The sequence below is a fragment of the Corvus hawaiiensis genome, chromosome 17 (genome assembly GCF_020740725.1).
Source record: "Corvus hawaiiensis isolate bCorHaw1 chromosome 17, bCorHaw1.pri.cur, whole genome shotgun sequence".
NCBI classification, from domain to species: domain Eukaryota; kingdom Metazoa; phylum Chordata; class Aves; order Passeriformes; family Corvidae; genus Corvus; species Corvus hawaiiensis.
In genome coordinates, this window is record NC_063229.1 from 6919890 (window position 1) to 6936320 (window position 16431).

At 46.0% G+C, this 16431-nt stretch overlaps 1 protein-coding gene across 1 annotated transcript in view; it reads left to right on the top strand.

The window, feature by feature from the left end:
• The window catches only part of TOP1 (DNA topoisomerase I), a 66697-nt gene extending 51337 nt beyond the window's left edge, over window positions 1–15360 (top strand). Inside the window, exons 10-21 of the mRNA XM_048321786.1 lie at window positions 2857–2978; window positions 3691–3813; window positions 5237–5424; window positions 6066–6210; window positions 7246–7389; window positions 8412–8597; window positions 10143–10211; window positions 10819–10933; window positions 11640–11767; window positions 12845–12939; window positions 13670–13819; window positions 13957–15360. Coding sequence (XP_048177743.1) covers window positions 2857–2978; window positions 3691–3813; window positions 5237–5424; window positions 6066–6210; window positions 7246–7389; window positions 8412–8597; window positions 10143–10211; window positions 10819–10933; window positions 11640–11767; window positions 12845–12939; window positions 13670–13819; window positions 13957–14059 — 1568 coding nt within the window. The 3' untranslated portion in view covers window positions 14060–15360. The remainder of the gene's footprint in view (window positions 1–2856; window positions 2979–3690; window positions 3814–5236; window positions 5425–6065; window positions 6211–7245; window positions 7390–8411; window positions 8598–10142; window positions 10212–10818; window positions 10934–11639; window positions 11768–12844; window positions 12940–13669; window positions 13820–13956) is intronic.
• Window positions 15361–16431: the final 1071 nt, after the last annotated feature.

Below are 16431 nucleotides of genomic sequence, written 5' to 3' on the forward strand. Positions count from 1 at the left end.
CATGATTGATTGGTGGTGTGAGCAAAATGAAAGACAATTGAATTTGGGTACAGATGGTTAGGATCTTGTAGGAATGAATGGGATGACCCTGGCCTCAAGGACACAGCCCTCTCATGTAAGTCATGGTCCCACTCCCTGACACCTGCGTGTGGTAGAACTAATTGGTGTGGGATTGAAATATCCTGGGCTGCCTGGTTGATTGAGGCTCACGTGAAAGGGATTATATGATGTGATGCCTGCTGGAGCCTGAATTTGATGACCCTGTGTTTCCTTTTAGTCCTGTGATCATGTTAAATGAAGGATCAAATTAACCCAGGATTGAATTAGGTGGGAGGTATTTGAATGGATGAAAATGCAATTTTTGGTGATGGGGACATCTGCACATGGAACTCTTCCAGGAGCAACGTGCTGTTTTCATGTGACATGACACAGTGTTTTTAAATACTGAAGAATAGGTGGCATTACATTTTCAGCAGCAAAGTAGTGAAATAAATACGCTGTAGCATATTAAAGGCTATCTTCAAGCAAGTAGCACAGTGATTAAGGATGTCTGCAGCCTTCTTTCTTAGGGTTTGATAAGAACTTGATAAAAAGTTGGAAATTGTTTCCCTGTATTGAAAAATGCATGATCTCTCCTGTTGTCTAGAGAAGGGGAGGGGCAGATTGCACTGTAGCTATCCCTTGGTGCAGACAACAGTAAGCTCCTCATCTCTCCAGCCTTCTATTTCACAGAGCCTCTGCAGGGATTTGTGTAACCTCTGCCTCTGTCATCACAGAAATTCATCAATAAGCTCAACAGTCATGGGGTGGGCAAGGAGGGGGTCTGGCAAATAAAGACATCCCATAAGTCTTCCTTGAGAAACTAGGCAAAAAATCAGATGTTTGATTTATACAGCAGCTGCTGAGAGCCTCTGTCTGTGCTCACAAGGCGTTGTCTCATTTCAAGATTATCCCAGGGTGATTTGTAGAGCCCAGTAATGAGGCTGTGGCTGGCCAGCGGCCGGCTCGCACCGGAGGAATCTGTCCCCGGCCTGGGGATTCACTGCCCGCTTTCATCTCATGTAACAGCTGCTGGGGCTCTTGGAAGTGCCTGTGATACCTGCTCAGGGAAGGAGCTTGAAATGCCAAAGCCATCCTTTTTCAGTGCCTGTGGGTTAACCAGTCACTGCTCATAGTCCAGTGGTGGCTCAAACTTGCACATTTTTCTGTAGGTGGGGCAAGGTAAGAGTGTAGGTGGTGGCAGCTGCAGTGGTGGCCATGAGGGCTCTTCTGCTCTTTATGTCCCCTGGTTGCTGTCTGGTTTTCATTTTTTAAATCAGGTAACTAATATCATGCCTCTGGAATAAATCCTTTCTTTACCAGCTCTGTCACTTGGGAGCCTTTTCATACCTTCGTGAAAAAAAAGGATATTGTGTCCAGCGAAATGTATTCTAAAGTGGTTAGATAAAGATGACTGAGCCTTCAGCTAGCTGGGAAAAATATCAGACATTTTAGCCCCATAACATGTTACTAACTCGATAGCCTCTGTCAAGCTAAAATTGCAGCCTGGAAAAACAGTCCCTTGCTGTCTCTCCCTTCCCCCATTTCCTGTTATAAGCAAACAAATGCTGTATTTTAGGTTACAGCTTAAAAATTGGCAGAGTTACTATTGTTTTTATTTAATTGTGGAATATTCTCAGATCATTGGGAGGACCTTTTGCTAAGTCCTGTTTTACAAGGGTTTATAGATCTTAAGTCTTTATAGCTGACTCCCATGCTTTAATTTTAGAGATGATGCAACTTTTGAAAATATGTAGTAAATCCAAAGCGTGGTATTTTTTTTTTTTTTCCAAGAGCACAGATTGAACAGTTTCTTGTGTTCACTTTTGTGCAGTAAAATGGTTGTTAGAAATCCCCAGGTATTGACTGTCTGCCAACCATTGGAACTTTAAATATTTCTTGCAACTAGATGGAGATGTGAGCTGCATGCAGAATCCTTCAGAGGGATCACTGGCACCCCACGTTTCATCAGGAATGCAATCAGGACCAAAAAGTGCTCGATAGGAATGTTAGATGTCGAATCCACGGCCTCCATGCTGCAGCAGCCTCTATTCCCTTGTGTTTCAGTCTTCCCTTGCAGCAATTCCACTTTGTGCTGCAGTCATGCAGAGAAGCTGGAATGTGACCCCTCCATTCACTGACAGCTCAGTCTTTCTTAAAAACAACTGGCTTTTGAGCCTGCTTTGGAGATGCAGGAGTGCATTCCCACAGCAGAGGGAACAATTAGCAGAACCCTGACACGTTTCCCTGCAATGAAGGAGAGTTGAATATTTGGCATCTCTTCCCAGCCTATTTGTAGCGTATCCAGAGGAAGGGCTCTTCCTGCCTAGAAATAGCTGAAGGCTGGAAGGGGTGTTCCGAGGTGGAGTCTGTGCATTGAAAAGGAATACAGGGACTGTACTTCCCATATGTCTGAGTGCTGGAATATGAAATTTAATAAAATCCCTGCCTCTTTGACATCAAACAGCAGCGTCTCCCCAGGAGCACACCCAGCACGGGGGTGGCTCAGCAGAGGGTTTCCTGCAGCAGGCCTTTTCCCCTTCCTGCCCTGCAGCCCAGACCTGCCTCACATCAGATTGCTGTTGCTTTTTTTAATGTTTAGATTCCAGAGGAAACTTTTTTCAAAATGTTTGTGGTGGAAGTGAAACAATTGTGCTCTTGTGTTTCCTTTGCCCATTCAAGTTGCTGTATTATGTAACATTTTAAGACAAACTTCTCTGTAGTAAAAATATAATCCTGTAGGGTAGTTACTATATTCTCTTTATAGCTTTGATTCCTGTTTACCATTTTCTTTAAGAAGCAAACCTTTCTTTGTAGGTAAAGTCATGAAGCTGAGTACCAAAGCAGAAGAAGTTGCTACATTCTTTGCAAAAATGCTTGATCATGAGTACACTACAAAGGAGATCTTCAGGAAAAACTTTTTCAAGGACTGGAGAAAGGTATGCACATAGTCCTGGGCTGCAGTGACTGCGAACATGGCCAGTGTCTCCTCAGCACTGACCAGTGAAAAGAGGCTACTGTTCCATGCATGCAAAAGTTGGCTTGAGGCCACTGAAAGCTGCCTCACACTGTAGCTGTGAAGTTTCCCGTTTATCCTGTAGTTTCACCAGGAAGGACCCTACCATAAATGCCTTTCTAAACCAGCAAAGTCAGGGTTCTCTGCATGATGCAGCATGAGTGTACCTGACCTCCCTGTTACATGCCTTGTGTAAGAGCCAGATTTACTAGAAGGAAACCCCTTCCAAAGACCTAAAATGGAGATACTCACCTCAGTCATCAGCCATAACAGCAAACCTTTAGATCAGTTTGATGCAGTTTTCCTGGATGGGTTTCTGGGTTTTTCTCCCCATCCCTCAGCAGTCCCAGTCACAGCTGGGTGTGGAAGTGCTTTGGAAAGTGGTGCAGCATTGCCCAGTGCTTGGGGAGATCAGAACCCTGCAATGCCAGTGCTCCACAGCTTGTCCTTTCTTTCCTCTTTGACCTCAGCTGGAGTGAGCCTGTGCAAGAATTGGGGGATTCTTGGGGTGGTTATTGTGAGAACCTGCCTGTTGTTCCTGTTTAAGCTGCCTGGAGTAGCGTAAGCTCTGCTATGCATGGAAACTTTTGTGTGTGTGTGTGTGTAAACTTAAAGCACTGCTTTCTTTCTGCAAGGAAATGACCTCTGAAGAGAAGAGCACTATCACCAACCTCAGCAAGTGTGACTTCACCCACATGAGCCAGTATTTCAAAGCTCAGTCGGAAGCTAGGAAACAGATGTCCAAGGAGGAGAAACAGGTACCAGAGGGAATTCTAGGAGACTTCATGATTCTTAGCTGGCTTGTAAACATCTCTGTGTAATCATTCTCCTTGCTGTGCATATGTTAGTGTTTTCTTCAGCTTTCAGATTATTGCTTTCAGGTGAACTGTAGGAGTCTGCACTGTGCAGCTCAGGTAGGGCAGAGCACTGTGTTTACAGCTGAATCTTCATCCTAACTTAAATGATATTGATAGGGCTGATCCTGCTTAGGGAAATAAAGTTAAGTAAGTAATAGCTTAAGTAAAGTTAAGTAATAGCTTAAGTTAATAAAGAGAATCAGAGGTGCTGCCTCTGGGTTCATTGGTCTCTGGGAAATAATGAGCAGTGGATACTCTGTTAAGGATGGCATAGATAAGGATGGTGCAGCAATGCCATCAGTGAATAACATGAGAGAAGAAATCTTAAACATCAAGTAATGCTGTTTTTTGAATAAAAATGAACTTTATTATCCAGTAGCATGGCTACAGTGTCTCGTAGGTTGAGAATTAAATTAGCTGCAGTGGATGTTGGAAGGTGAAAACCTTCCCCAAGTTCTAAGTTGATCCTCTGCAATGCTTTAGTAGTTGTCCTTTGAATGATGGGCCTGGCAGCTTGGAATTACAGCCTTTGGGATCAGAGGGATCCCATCAAAATAGAGAGCCCTTGTCTTCCTGCTGTTTTGGTTTGATAAATGTGGGTGAGCCCTTCAGTTCCTGTCCATGGTAGCTCTTAAAATGGAGCAGAAGTGGCTTTTTCTGTTTCTTAGCTGGTGCAGCAGTGCTGTCTGTGGGTCAGATGTTTTATTTTGAGCTGCAATGTTTTTATTTTTCCTTCTATATAATTAGAGTTCAGGCACAGAAGTATGCAGTGAAATCTCAGCACATTCTTTCTTAGAAGGCTGTGTTCTGCTTATGAGACCATTTGCTGACACAGGCTTGACATGCAGCAGCCTGGAGACATTCCTTTGCCTGCTTTCCAATGCTGAGTTCAAACACAGAAGTCTTCTATACACAGAATTTTTTACATAAACAACAAGATACGAAGTCCAGTGGATGCCAAATGCTGAGTATAGAATATAAAGTAGCAGGACTGTGCTGGGAGTACCCTTGAATCTGAGATATATGGATAGAGATACATGCCTCTATTGTGACAAAACTGTAGCTGCCTTCACCAGCACTGATCTGTTTCCCTCAAATACAAGTTTTCACACATTCTTTCCCTTTTTCCAGTTTGTTTGTGCTGCTTGCATTTTATGAATGCTTTTCTGGCCAGTCTGATACACTTGCCATGATGGGGATCTGGTTTTGGGTTGGGTCTTCAGCATTAGTGTGGTGCAAATATAAAAATTGGTTAAGTCTTGGCATATGAAGGTATGTGTGGTGCTGCATGTGCTACATCATCTTCGCTTTTGGCTTTTCCCAGAAAATCAAAGAGGAGAACGAGCGGCTATTAAAGGAGTATGGTTACTGTGTGATGGACAACCACAAGGAGAGGATTGCCAACTTTAAGATTGAACCCCCAGGTCTCTTCCGAGGTCGTGGCAACCATCCCAAAATGGGAATGTTGAAGAGACGCATCATGCCTGAAGACATCATCATTAACTGCAGCAAGTGAGCACTGCATGCTTCACGCCTTGGCTTTGCTTTCTAGAGCTCATTTTTTAAAACTCTGTATAAGTTGATACTCAAACATGTAGAATTAGGGATGCAGCTTATCTTGTTCTCATATGGATAAGAAACTGAGTCATACAAGCAAAGACTGAGCAAGGCAGTCATGGGGTTCATGTAGAACTTTGTCAACATATTTTCTTCCTCACGCCTACAGCCTACATCTGCTTGAACTGCCTTTCCTGCTAGTATTTCCAGAAAATAATTTTATTCTACATAGGTTGCCCCACTTTGTCTTCCTTGATGTTGAAGGCTAAGGTTTGGTGGGCTTCTCTTCACTCTCTCTAGTCCTCATAAGTGTCCACACTATTGCAGTGTGCACAAATCAAAATTCGTCCTAGCGATGTGTCCCACCTACAGTGTAATTCTTCAGCAGGTCCATGTTGGTAGCAGTTACATTCCTGATCTTTGACTGTTCATTTTGATTTATTTGGTTTCCTGCTTGTGGAGATAATGCAGTTCTGTTGCCTCTGTTCCTTTCCCTGCACTTTCTTTGTGTAATGCTGGCTATTACCTTCTCTGTTTTGATGCTGGTGGGATTTTCTTTAAATAGCTTTTATCATCTGTTTTCTAATTCTCTGTAGGGATTCCAAAATCCCTGCCCCTCCACCAGGACACAAATGGAAGGAGGTCCGGCATGATAACAAGGTGACCTGGCTGGTGTCATGGACTGAGAACATCCAAGGCTCTATCAAATATATCATGTTGAACCCTAGCTCAAGAATTAAGGTAAAGATCTAGTTAAAAAAACAAAACCAAAGCAATCTTCCTGGTCAAGTTTCCAAGAAGCAAATGTAGCTCTTGATTAGGGAAGAGATAGGAGGTAAAGCTACCTGGCTGTTTCATCCTACAGTGGTTGAAAAACATAGGGAAGCTTCTGTGCTTCTGTTCCCCCTTGAAAAGAGAGGATACAGTTACTGCCCAGGAGAGCAGGTGAAGTCTTCAAAATGTCTCTGAAAAACGTCACTGTGTCATTTCTTGTGGAATCCTTTAACCTGTGTAAACCTAAAAGGAAGCATTTTATCCAAGAAAGGGCTTGCTCTGGTGGATATTTCACATACATTTGGCTTTAACTTCCACTGCCTGGTCATGTAGTGAAGTTCTAACCACGGGTTGCTAATTAGTTGTTTGTAAAATTAAAAACCCGGCCAGGCTCCTGGCTGAGAAGGCTGGTAAGGAGCTCATGACTGAAGGAAAACAAACTCCTGCTGCGGGAGCAAATACCCAGTCTGTGGCTCAAGTCCATAAAAGCAAGAATTTAAGCTCCTTTCATGAAGTCTTTTCCTGAGAGATTTTTTCCTGGATTGGAAACAAGGAGTTTGTCCTACAAATAAAGGAGGAAAAATATCTCTGTTCCTTGTGAATTCCTGCCCTCTTTTTGCTATGTCTTGAATATATAATAATGATGATGAACTGTTGATGTTGCTTTTGCCTTTTATGGGTATTTAATTACACAGCTGAAAGAACATAAGTGCCATCTGAATAAAGCAGAGGAAGCCATTTGTATTTTGAGAAGCAGGGAAGATGTGTCTTTTGTGTCCCTCTCTAGCTGCTTCCATGGAAGCATTTAATATCATGGAAATCTGAATGACCTGCAGCTGTGTGGCAGCACAGTGTGAAGCTGAGCTGTGCAGCAGCAGCATCTCAGTGCTTTTGTACAGCGAGACCATTTGCCACACACAGGCTTGCAAAGCCTTGAGATGCAGATTGGAGCTGGTCCTCTGCGTGCTCTCTAGTGCTGACTCTATTCCAACTTCCCTGCAGGGTGAGAAGGACTGGCAGAAGTACGAGACAGCTCGGAGGTTGAAGAAGTGTGTAGATAAAATCCGGAATCAATACCGAGAAGACTGGAAATCCAAAGAGATGAAAGTACGGCAGAGGGCTGTCGCACTGTACTTCATTGACAAGGTGAGGCTCCTTCCTTGGCTCCCCTCGCCTTCCCTGTCCTGCTGGGAATACTTGGGAATGCTGTGTGTTTGTCTTGAAGGCAGAATTGAGCCCAGTTACTAAGGTATCCTGAGACTTCCTGGTGAGCAGGCTCTTTTTCCTTCCCATTACCTGGAATCCAGAGCAATAAACTATTGTACTAAACACAGCTATTTCAGGCAGCATTGTTTAGTTCAGGCAAAACTCACGGCCTGGTTCCAGAATCACCCAGTTGAATTACTGGGAAGTCTGTGTGGGCCTTTTGTCTCCAGCTGTTTCAGTTTTCCTGCTGGGAATTTCTGCTGGTTTGTCACCTCTTCAGTTTGAGGTCACAGTTGTGAGGTTTTGTAATTACGATAATTTTTTCACCGCAGCATAAAGAAAACTGCAGTTGTGTTGATGCATTTAAAGCAACTTAAAGCCAGTTCCCAGAGAGCTGTTCCCTAGTAGCATATGGTGTCTTGACTAACTAAATTAACAGGTTTTGTTCAAAATGGTTTGATGTGAACCAGGCAAATTTGATGTGAATAATTGTGGTTTCATATGACCACTGAAGATTTCAAAAGTTAGAAATTGTTTTAGCCAGCACTGTTAAATATATGTGTTTTTATGCAGTCAAATGTAGCCTTTAATTAATTGATACAAGCCAATATTTATATAACCTATATGCTATTTGAAATGTATTTAGTGTGCAGTGAACAGGTAGGATCATAGAAGGTGAACAACTGAACTGTTTGTTTCAAGTAGAGTTCACATGGAAGTCAATTTGATTTTTAAAAACTGCCACACTTTTTGAAATTAATTTCCGTTAGTCAGAACTGTGTCACAGTTGAGTTACATAATGAGCAAAAGTTGGTAAAGCATCCTGGCTTAAACTCTTAAAATAAGGAGATATTCTCCTCTGGACACTGCTGGTTCTAGGCCATTGTCTGAAGGCTTGCAGCATCTCTGTGTTCTGGGGACAGTTTGAATTCCTTACTTCTCTTATCTTGATATTAATGTAGCTTGCCCTGAGAGCTGGTAATGAAAAAGAAGAAGGAGAGACAGCTGACACCGTGGGCTGCTGCTCTCTGAGAGTAGAGCACATCAAGCTGCATCCTGAACTGGATGGGCAGGAATACGTGGTTGAGTTCGACTTCCTCGGGAAGGACTCCATCCGATACTACAACAAAGTCCCTGTGGAGAAGAGGGTAAGGCACCTCCACAAGCACATACACAGACTGAACTGTTAGAGATGTGGTCAGCACAGTTTGGATGGCATTAACACGTTGCTTTATCAGTGCTAAGACACCGAACCAAGAAATAAGTCAGTTAATGTGACATGCTCTTTATTGGCAGTGCCATGGAAGGTGGTGTGACACAGCCTGGCAGATGAGATGTTCAGACATGTTGCTGCTCTTCCCTGTGGTGTCAGTGGGAAGAGTTGACATAGCATAACTGTAACAGCTGTGCTAGATGAGTTTCCTGGGTCTTGTTCTGGTCACCAGAGTTGGTTTTGTCACCTGTAGGTGGTGGAGTTCCAGGCCCATGTGACAAGAAACAGCTTTAAAAGTTCTGAAATACTGCTGGCATTGGCAGAGCAGCAGTTTGATGGGGGCTTTGATAATACACACCTCTGTCACAGTGGTTTGGTTCATGTTGGATCTGAGCCCTCACAGAGGTAGATCTTAATCTTTGCTGCTCCAGAGCCTGTGGAGTAGGTGCACTGATACCCCTGGCCTATGAACCTGGGTGTCTGCCAGCCAAGACTTCTTATGCCATGTCAATTCTTTTATTTCTGTCATCCACCAGTTTCAAATTGGCTGTGATTTTGGCCTCATTTCAGAATCGATCCCTATCCAGCAGTGTGAACCTGGAGGGCACTATCCAAAATGTTTTTGTGGGTGTAACAGCTTTGCATCTTGTCCACAGCTCTGTGGTCTGTGTTAGATACCCTGTGTATAATACTGTGGTAGTTGTCATGACAGTCAGCAGTAAATGTTGGCCTCTTGAGGAGCAAAACAACTGAAAAAAAAATCAAACTACCGCTGCTCTAGAAATTAACTTGTGCTGGAATTCTTGGTTCCCTGTGTGAAGAAGAAAGCATATTCTTCTGTTTAAATTTATTGGTATCTCTTGTTATTTTTTCAGTGCTTAAAATGAGGAGTTGATTATTGTAGAACTAGAAATCTTTGTATATTGGGTGTCTATAGAAGAATGTGTGTTGTCCAGAAGCTGGGGAATTGGAGCACGCAGAACTGGGATTTGTGGTCTCTGTTATAATCAAAGATGCTTTGATTATTCTCCCTACCCCACTGAGACACGTTTGGGATGAAATTGTATGAAACAATGCAGCAGTGAGGAGGGTTTCTTGTAGCTTCAGTCCATGGAAAATGGCTCAGGGGTCTCTTGGGCTTGAGTAATAGTAGGAGAGTAAGGAAAAGACAGTAGCTTTGGGGTCTCTTTCTCTGTTAGGCAGCTACACCAGAGCAGAGTCAGATCTCCTGTAATTTTGATCCAAAGGATGAGGATAAAGGGCGTTGAAGGCTCAGGACTCCTGTTGCTGGGGAGGAACCTGCAGCACAGGCATTGCATTGAGAGATGGGTCTTTGCATGCTGGGAAGTAACATCCAGCATCATCACTGTTCCCTGGAACAGTTTAATGGCTCCCTGGCAGTCTTGCTTTCATACAACTCAGTCCTGCCCAGTGCTGTGTGGTCTGTGTGCCTGACATTCCTGGGGTTTTTTTCCTGCAGGTGTTTAAGAATCTTCAGCTGTTCATGGAGAACAAGCAGCCTGAGGATGACCTCTTTGACCGCCTCAATGTAAGCACATAGTTCCTGGTGAGGGTGGTGGAGCACCATAAGCAGGCTTGCTCTGCAGCAGGCAGTAACAGCTGCTCTGTTCCAGAAATGGTTTCAGTGGAAATTTTCTTCCAGAGCAGCCTCAAGGCAGTGAGAGTCTGTCTCAGTCTGGTGGCTGAATTGTCCACTGTGCCCACAGGTTCCCAAAGCGATGGGCCTTGGTCCTGGTGAGCCTGCCTGGCTCTGACCTGGGGAGTGTTTTCAGAGTTCAGAGATGATGAATGTGTGAGGTGACAGATTTTCAGATGCCATCCCTGTCTGCACACTTGACTCTGTGGGAGCACTGTGGTGGTCCAGGCACTTTTATTGTTACTGGAAACCAAAATCTCTACACCAAAGAAATCCTTTTTGGCCACTTGTGGTACTTGTTACCAATCTAATACTTGTTGGTTCTTTGTTCACTTTTGCTGTGGTTTCAGTAATGCTGTGGCTATTCTGTTGTGGTCAGGTCTGAGTACACCAGGCCTCAGCCGTGAGCTGCACTTCTGTGTCAGCCATGGGTCCAGAGGTTTCACAAATGCTGTGGCCATTCCTAGTGCTCACTGTCACCTCCTTTCTGCTTCTTCAGACCAGTATCTTAAATAAACACCTTCAAGACCTTATGGAGGGACTGACAGCCAAGGTATTCCGTACTTACAATGCCTCCATCACGCTACAGCAGCAGCTCAAGGAGCTCACTAATCGTAAGTCTTGCCCCTGAAGCTGTGAGGGGAACAGATCTGACTGTGCAACACAGACCTGGCTTCCTTGGCTGAGCCACAAGTCGTGTATCTGTTCACCACTTCCTTGTTACAGTTCTCCCAGTGCAAACGTCAGGCAGCTGAGGTCTGACCAAAAATCTGCTGTCAATCTTTGGGGGTAGTTGAACAGCCCAGCACTGGGGCAGAACAGAACTGACTTGTGAGCACACCAGGGTGTATTTTCCAGGTTATGCCTATCCTTTACCAAATCTGTTTGCTTTCTATTTAATTGTGAGGTGCTGTAGATGACAGGCAAGGCAGGTGCATCTGTAACAGCGCCACGTTCCTTGGCTGCTCATCCACAACCTCTGTGAGCAGGGCTGCCTTGCACTTGGCAGCTTTACCAAGTGGGCACATTGGACCTGTGAAGCCCAGCGGTGTCCTGGGCAGGGTGGTCCTGCTGTCCCCTGCTCTGGGCATGGCTGTGCTTCCCCTCTGTTGAGTTGAGATGGTGTCAGTGGTGATGAGTAACATCCAGAAGGAGTTAGGGGCTTGGATGGAAGTGGCCAGGCTTTTGGGACTACAGTTGGAGTGCAGTGTTGAGAATGGCCATGGGAGCGGAAGGCCGGTTCTGCAGTGGCTGTGGGATGCTGGCTGGGGCAGCACACCCTGGAGAACCCACTCGTTCACCACTTCCCTTCCTTCACAGCGGATGACAACATCCCAGCAAAGATCCTCTCCTACAACCGTGCCAACAGAGCGGTGGCCATTCTGTGTAACCACCAGAGAGCTCCACCCAAAACCTTCGAGAAGTCCATGATGAACCTGCAGAGCAAGGTACCTCCCCCTGCCCAGCTCAGGGGCAGCAGGGCTCCAAGTGCTGCATCTCAGGAGTCAGGATTCCTTTCCCGTGGGGTGAAAGCAGAGCCTGCTTTTCCCTGTCAGGAGTTGGTAGTGTGCATCAGAGATGATGCTTGGAGATGAGCAGCGAGCTGGAAGGGGCTTCTCTGAGTTATCTTTTACTTGTAAAGAAAAGACCGGACCCTTTTTCTGCCCTTCATCCTATAGCTGTGTGTTCTGCTGCCATTGAAACTTGAGAGCAGCAGTCTCTAGCTGTGATCTGTGTCCCCGAAAGAACCTGGAGTGGGCATCCACCCCTGTTGTGTGAATCCCAGGCCACTGTCCGTGTGTACATAGTACATTATGCCCCTCTGACTTGACCTCTTCCTTTGCAGATTGTTTCTGGTGAAGGCCATGAGGTCCAAAGGGGTTAGGTCTGTTCCTGGTCTGGCTTTAGAATAACCTTCACAATAAGGAGTTCTGGTTTGGCACTGCAGTGTCCCCTGCTTCCATAACACCTAACATGGCTGCCTTCACCCTAGATCCTAGAGCTTGGGGATGTTTAAGGGGAGTGGTTGAACAGGGGCTGCAAAATGCTAAATCTCCCTGAATCCTAAGCTTACTAAAGAAGAACTGCGTGGAGCATTAACACCTTTCAGTGTGTAGGATTTGGGGCTGATTCCTGCTGAGGGATCAGGGATCATCCTTCCATGTAGCCATCAGAGAGCTGGTAGTAGTGGGATGCAGTGGAGGCAGACAAGCTGCCAGGAGGGATTGTTGGCCAGGCCAGACCAAGCCAATTCCTTGGCCTGCTTGGTTGTAGCTGTGTGAGAAAGCTCCCAGCACCAGCTTGTCTTTGGAAATTAGTGAGGCCCTATTTTTTGAGGGGGATATCTCACCACACTTGGCTGTGCAGTGGCCAGTGGCCTGATTGCTCTGCAGGAGTGGATCTGACTGCTGGTAGATTCTGAACATGGTCACAAACTGGCTTCCTGGGTCATGCTGCCCAGGGGTGACTGACACAGCTGTCAGCAGCTTGTTCACAGTGCTGCCATCTGGTTTTGCCTCTCCTAGATTGATGCCAAGAAGGAGCAATTAGCTGATGCCAGGAGGGAACTGAAAAGCGCCAAAGCTGATGCCAAGGTCCGGAGGGATGAGAAGTCTAAAAAGTAAGGCTGGTGTTACTGGGCTGTGCAATGGTCCCAGAAGGGGTCTTTAACCCTGTATTCCACTTTCCTGGCCTGTGATTTGGGAAGGCTTTCTTTTGTCCTTTTCATTCTGTGCCTGAAGAAATGGTCACCCATGGGGTGGTGTGACCGTGCGGTTCCTGACGTGGTCACTCGTGCCCAGCCCTGGGAGCTGAGCACCCACCAGTGCTCACCCACCCCGCTGCTGCCCAGGACCAGCAGAGGGGTGGATCCAGTGTGCAGCATTGCTCTTTGTGGGGAGCCAGGGCTCACACAATTAATTACTGCACAGGCACCTCCCTGAGTTCCGCGCTCCCCGTCGGAAGCCCACGGCACAGACGATGTGCTGGGCTCCGTGTGGGCTCTGCAGAGCAGCCACGGGGGAGCTGAGTTACAGGAGCTCTGAAAGCAGGATCACAGCATGACTTACTGAGGGATAGATGGGCTGGTGTGGGAGTGGGTGTAGCATCAGAGCAGTTCAGGCTGTTGCTTCCAACCCTTTAAAACAAAACTGCTGCTTAAGATTCCTGCTCTGCCTCTTGGAAAATGTCAGTTCTTAATTGCATGTGCTGAGTGTGTTGTGTCACCATCTGTGCTGACACAGCTGCCCTGTGTGGCTGGTGGCATTGCTTACCTTGAGCAGAGTCCCTTTGGGTTCCCACAGTGCTGGCAGGGCAATAGGAATTCAGTGCTGTGTTCTTTGCCACCCCAGGACAGTGGAGAGCAAGAAGAAAGCAGTGCAGAGGATCGAGGAGCAACTGATGAAGCTGGAGGTTCAGGCTACAGATAGGGAGGAGAACAAGCAGATCGCTTTGGGCACCTCCAAACTCAACTATCTGGATCCCAGGATCTCTGTTGCTTGGTAAGCACCTGCCTGGGATGTGCTGGGGTGATCCACCCCACCCCTTCACCTCTGTCTTGTCCCCACACATAGCAACAAGGGCAGGGTCTCTGGCCTTCCTTTTATCCCAAACTCTAACAGCATCTCCTCTCCTGCAGGTGTAAGAAGTGGGGAATTCCTATAGAGAAGATTTATAACAAAACCCAACGAGAGAAATTTGCCTGGGCTATCGACATGGCAGAGGAAGACTATGAGTTTTAACCTGTTTTTATTGAGCTGAATTTTATGGGAAAAGGGAGTAGCCTGGTTTTTAGGGAGATTGATAAACTGTGAGCCTTACTTGTCCTTGGATGCTGGGGAAGGGGGAGGAAAGGGGCAAGTGAGCATCAGATAAAACAACAGCCAATAACTTGCAGAAAGCATAACCTGGAAATATCCTAAAGGAGCTGAGCCAGTTGTCCTATGGACAACTTATTTAAAAATGTTTCAGAGATCCAAATTCTAGCTGTCTGGTTTGTGTGGTTTTTCTCTTGAGGCAGGGCAAGTGGATGGGGATTTGTCAACCTTCCGCCAGGCAAATTCACCATCACACTGAGAGCGTGGGAATCTTTAGCTACTGTATACAAAATCCAATTATATTGGTGCGTTTTTACAGTTAGGGTTTTGCAATAACTTCTATATTTTAATAGAAAATGGACTCCTTAACCCCTGCCCTTCCCCTCCCCCTCCCGCCCCATTTCAGAATTTAACAAATAAACAAAATTTAAGGAACCCAACGCACCTGTTACAGCTATCACTATAGTCATGGAAATACCCAAATCTTTTTCAATTTGTCACTTGAAACAGTTGTGGCATTGGAACATGAATTTACAAATATCCACCACATTTGTTCAGAGCAAATCATGATGGGAAATCGGCCTCCTGACTTGAGTGTTCTTATTTTAAATGTGAATTTTTCTTTCTTTTTAATTATTTTAAAATATTTAAACAGTTTTCTTTCTTTATGATCTTAAAGATCGTGTAGGTTTGGGGAGCGGGTGGGGGGAGGGGGCCGTGTGATGGGAAGATGTGTGTGGAATTTGAGGACAAGTGAAATTGGAAACAAATGACATTCCCATCACCCTTTGTTCTGAACATGCTCTGTACACTTCCAAGAATTATCTACTTTTTAGGTTTGTCAGACTGTTTTACCTTTTTTCCCCCCCTTTTTTTCTAAGCCCCACTCCCCTCTTTTACTTGAAAGATTTTATTGTGTAAAAAGAAGTTTCACAGGTCAATAAATTTCGAGGGAAATGAGCATTGGTCCAAAAAGGAAAATAATCAAGATTTTAGGGCTTTTATTTTTTTCTTTTGTAATTGTGTAAAAAAATTTTAAAAATTAAAAAGCAGAATTTTAATGTGAAACCTTTTTTTGCTATAATCATTAGTCTTAGAGGCATTGTTAGCGTAGTGTGTGTGCAAGACCATTTCCTGCAGCCTTTCCTCAACAAGTATCTTCTATTTTTATCATGAATTCCCTTTTAATCAACTGTAGGTTATTTAAAATAAATTCCTACAACTTAGCTGAGTGTTGGTGTCTCTGTGTTCTTTCACCTCCAGCCCTGGACGTGAGTGAGGCCCCTGTGGTCGCTGGGCTGAGGGAGATGGTGGGGTGCAATTTCTGTTCCCAGCAGGAATTCCCTGAAGGATGTGGCCCATCCCTGCCTTGCTGTGGTTGTGCTGCACCCTCTCTGGTGGTCACTGTGGGTTTCCATGCAGGTGCAGCTCAGCATCAGTTTGCTTTGTCCTGGGAAAAAGCAGAGAGCAGGAGCAGGCGGAGGCAGTGACACCGGAGCTGCTCTTCCTGGCCTGGTTTCTCTGCTGCCTTTTATTGACCCCCAGCCCTCTTACACAGAGGAGAAGGGAGGGAGAGCAGCTCCTTCCCCTTCATGGCTGGGAAGGGCAGGAGGCTGGGCAAGGACACAGGTGATGAGGCTGATGGATGCATTCTCCTCCCTGGCACTGGGAGCAGCCCTGGCCTGGTGTTGTTGGGGGCTGTGAAGCAGACACAGGCCCTGGCTGCTCTGCAAGCACCTCCCTGTGACCCCAGAGCTCTGGTGGGCTCCCAGACCCCCGAGGGCAGCTGTGGGGTCAGGCTCAGCCAGCTGAGGAGCCTCTGGGCAGCCAGCCCCGAGCGGGGCTTCCTGCTGCCTGCTGTGATCTTCCAGGCACTTTGTTGTGGCTGCACAAACTTGGAGCTTGGCAGGAGTTGCCGTTTGCTCTCTGGGGCATTTCCAAGGTGCAGCAGCGAAAATGCCAGCAGAGAGGGAAAAGGGCTCATTGTGCTCCCGACCTGCCCGTGCCTGAACAATGCAGCCTGTAAAAATATCCTTTCTATTTATACAGCCCTCCTTCCCGCCTGCAGCCCTGGCCCAGTTATCCCGTATCTTACAAATTCCCATCTCTTACACCACTGAACAGGGAATTGCTGAGTGCAGTGGGGAGGGATGTACTCCCACAGAGGGGATCCCCCACCCCAGCATCGCTGCTGGCAGATCCACCTTCTCCCTGGGCATGGTGGGGTGCTCTGGCTAGGCTGGGAGATCCGTGCTCTGCCTGGAAGTGCAAGGCCAGGCTGATGTCCGAGGTTGGAG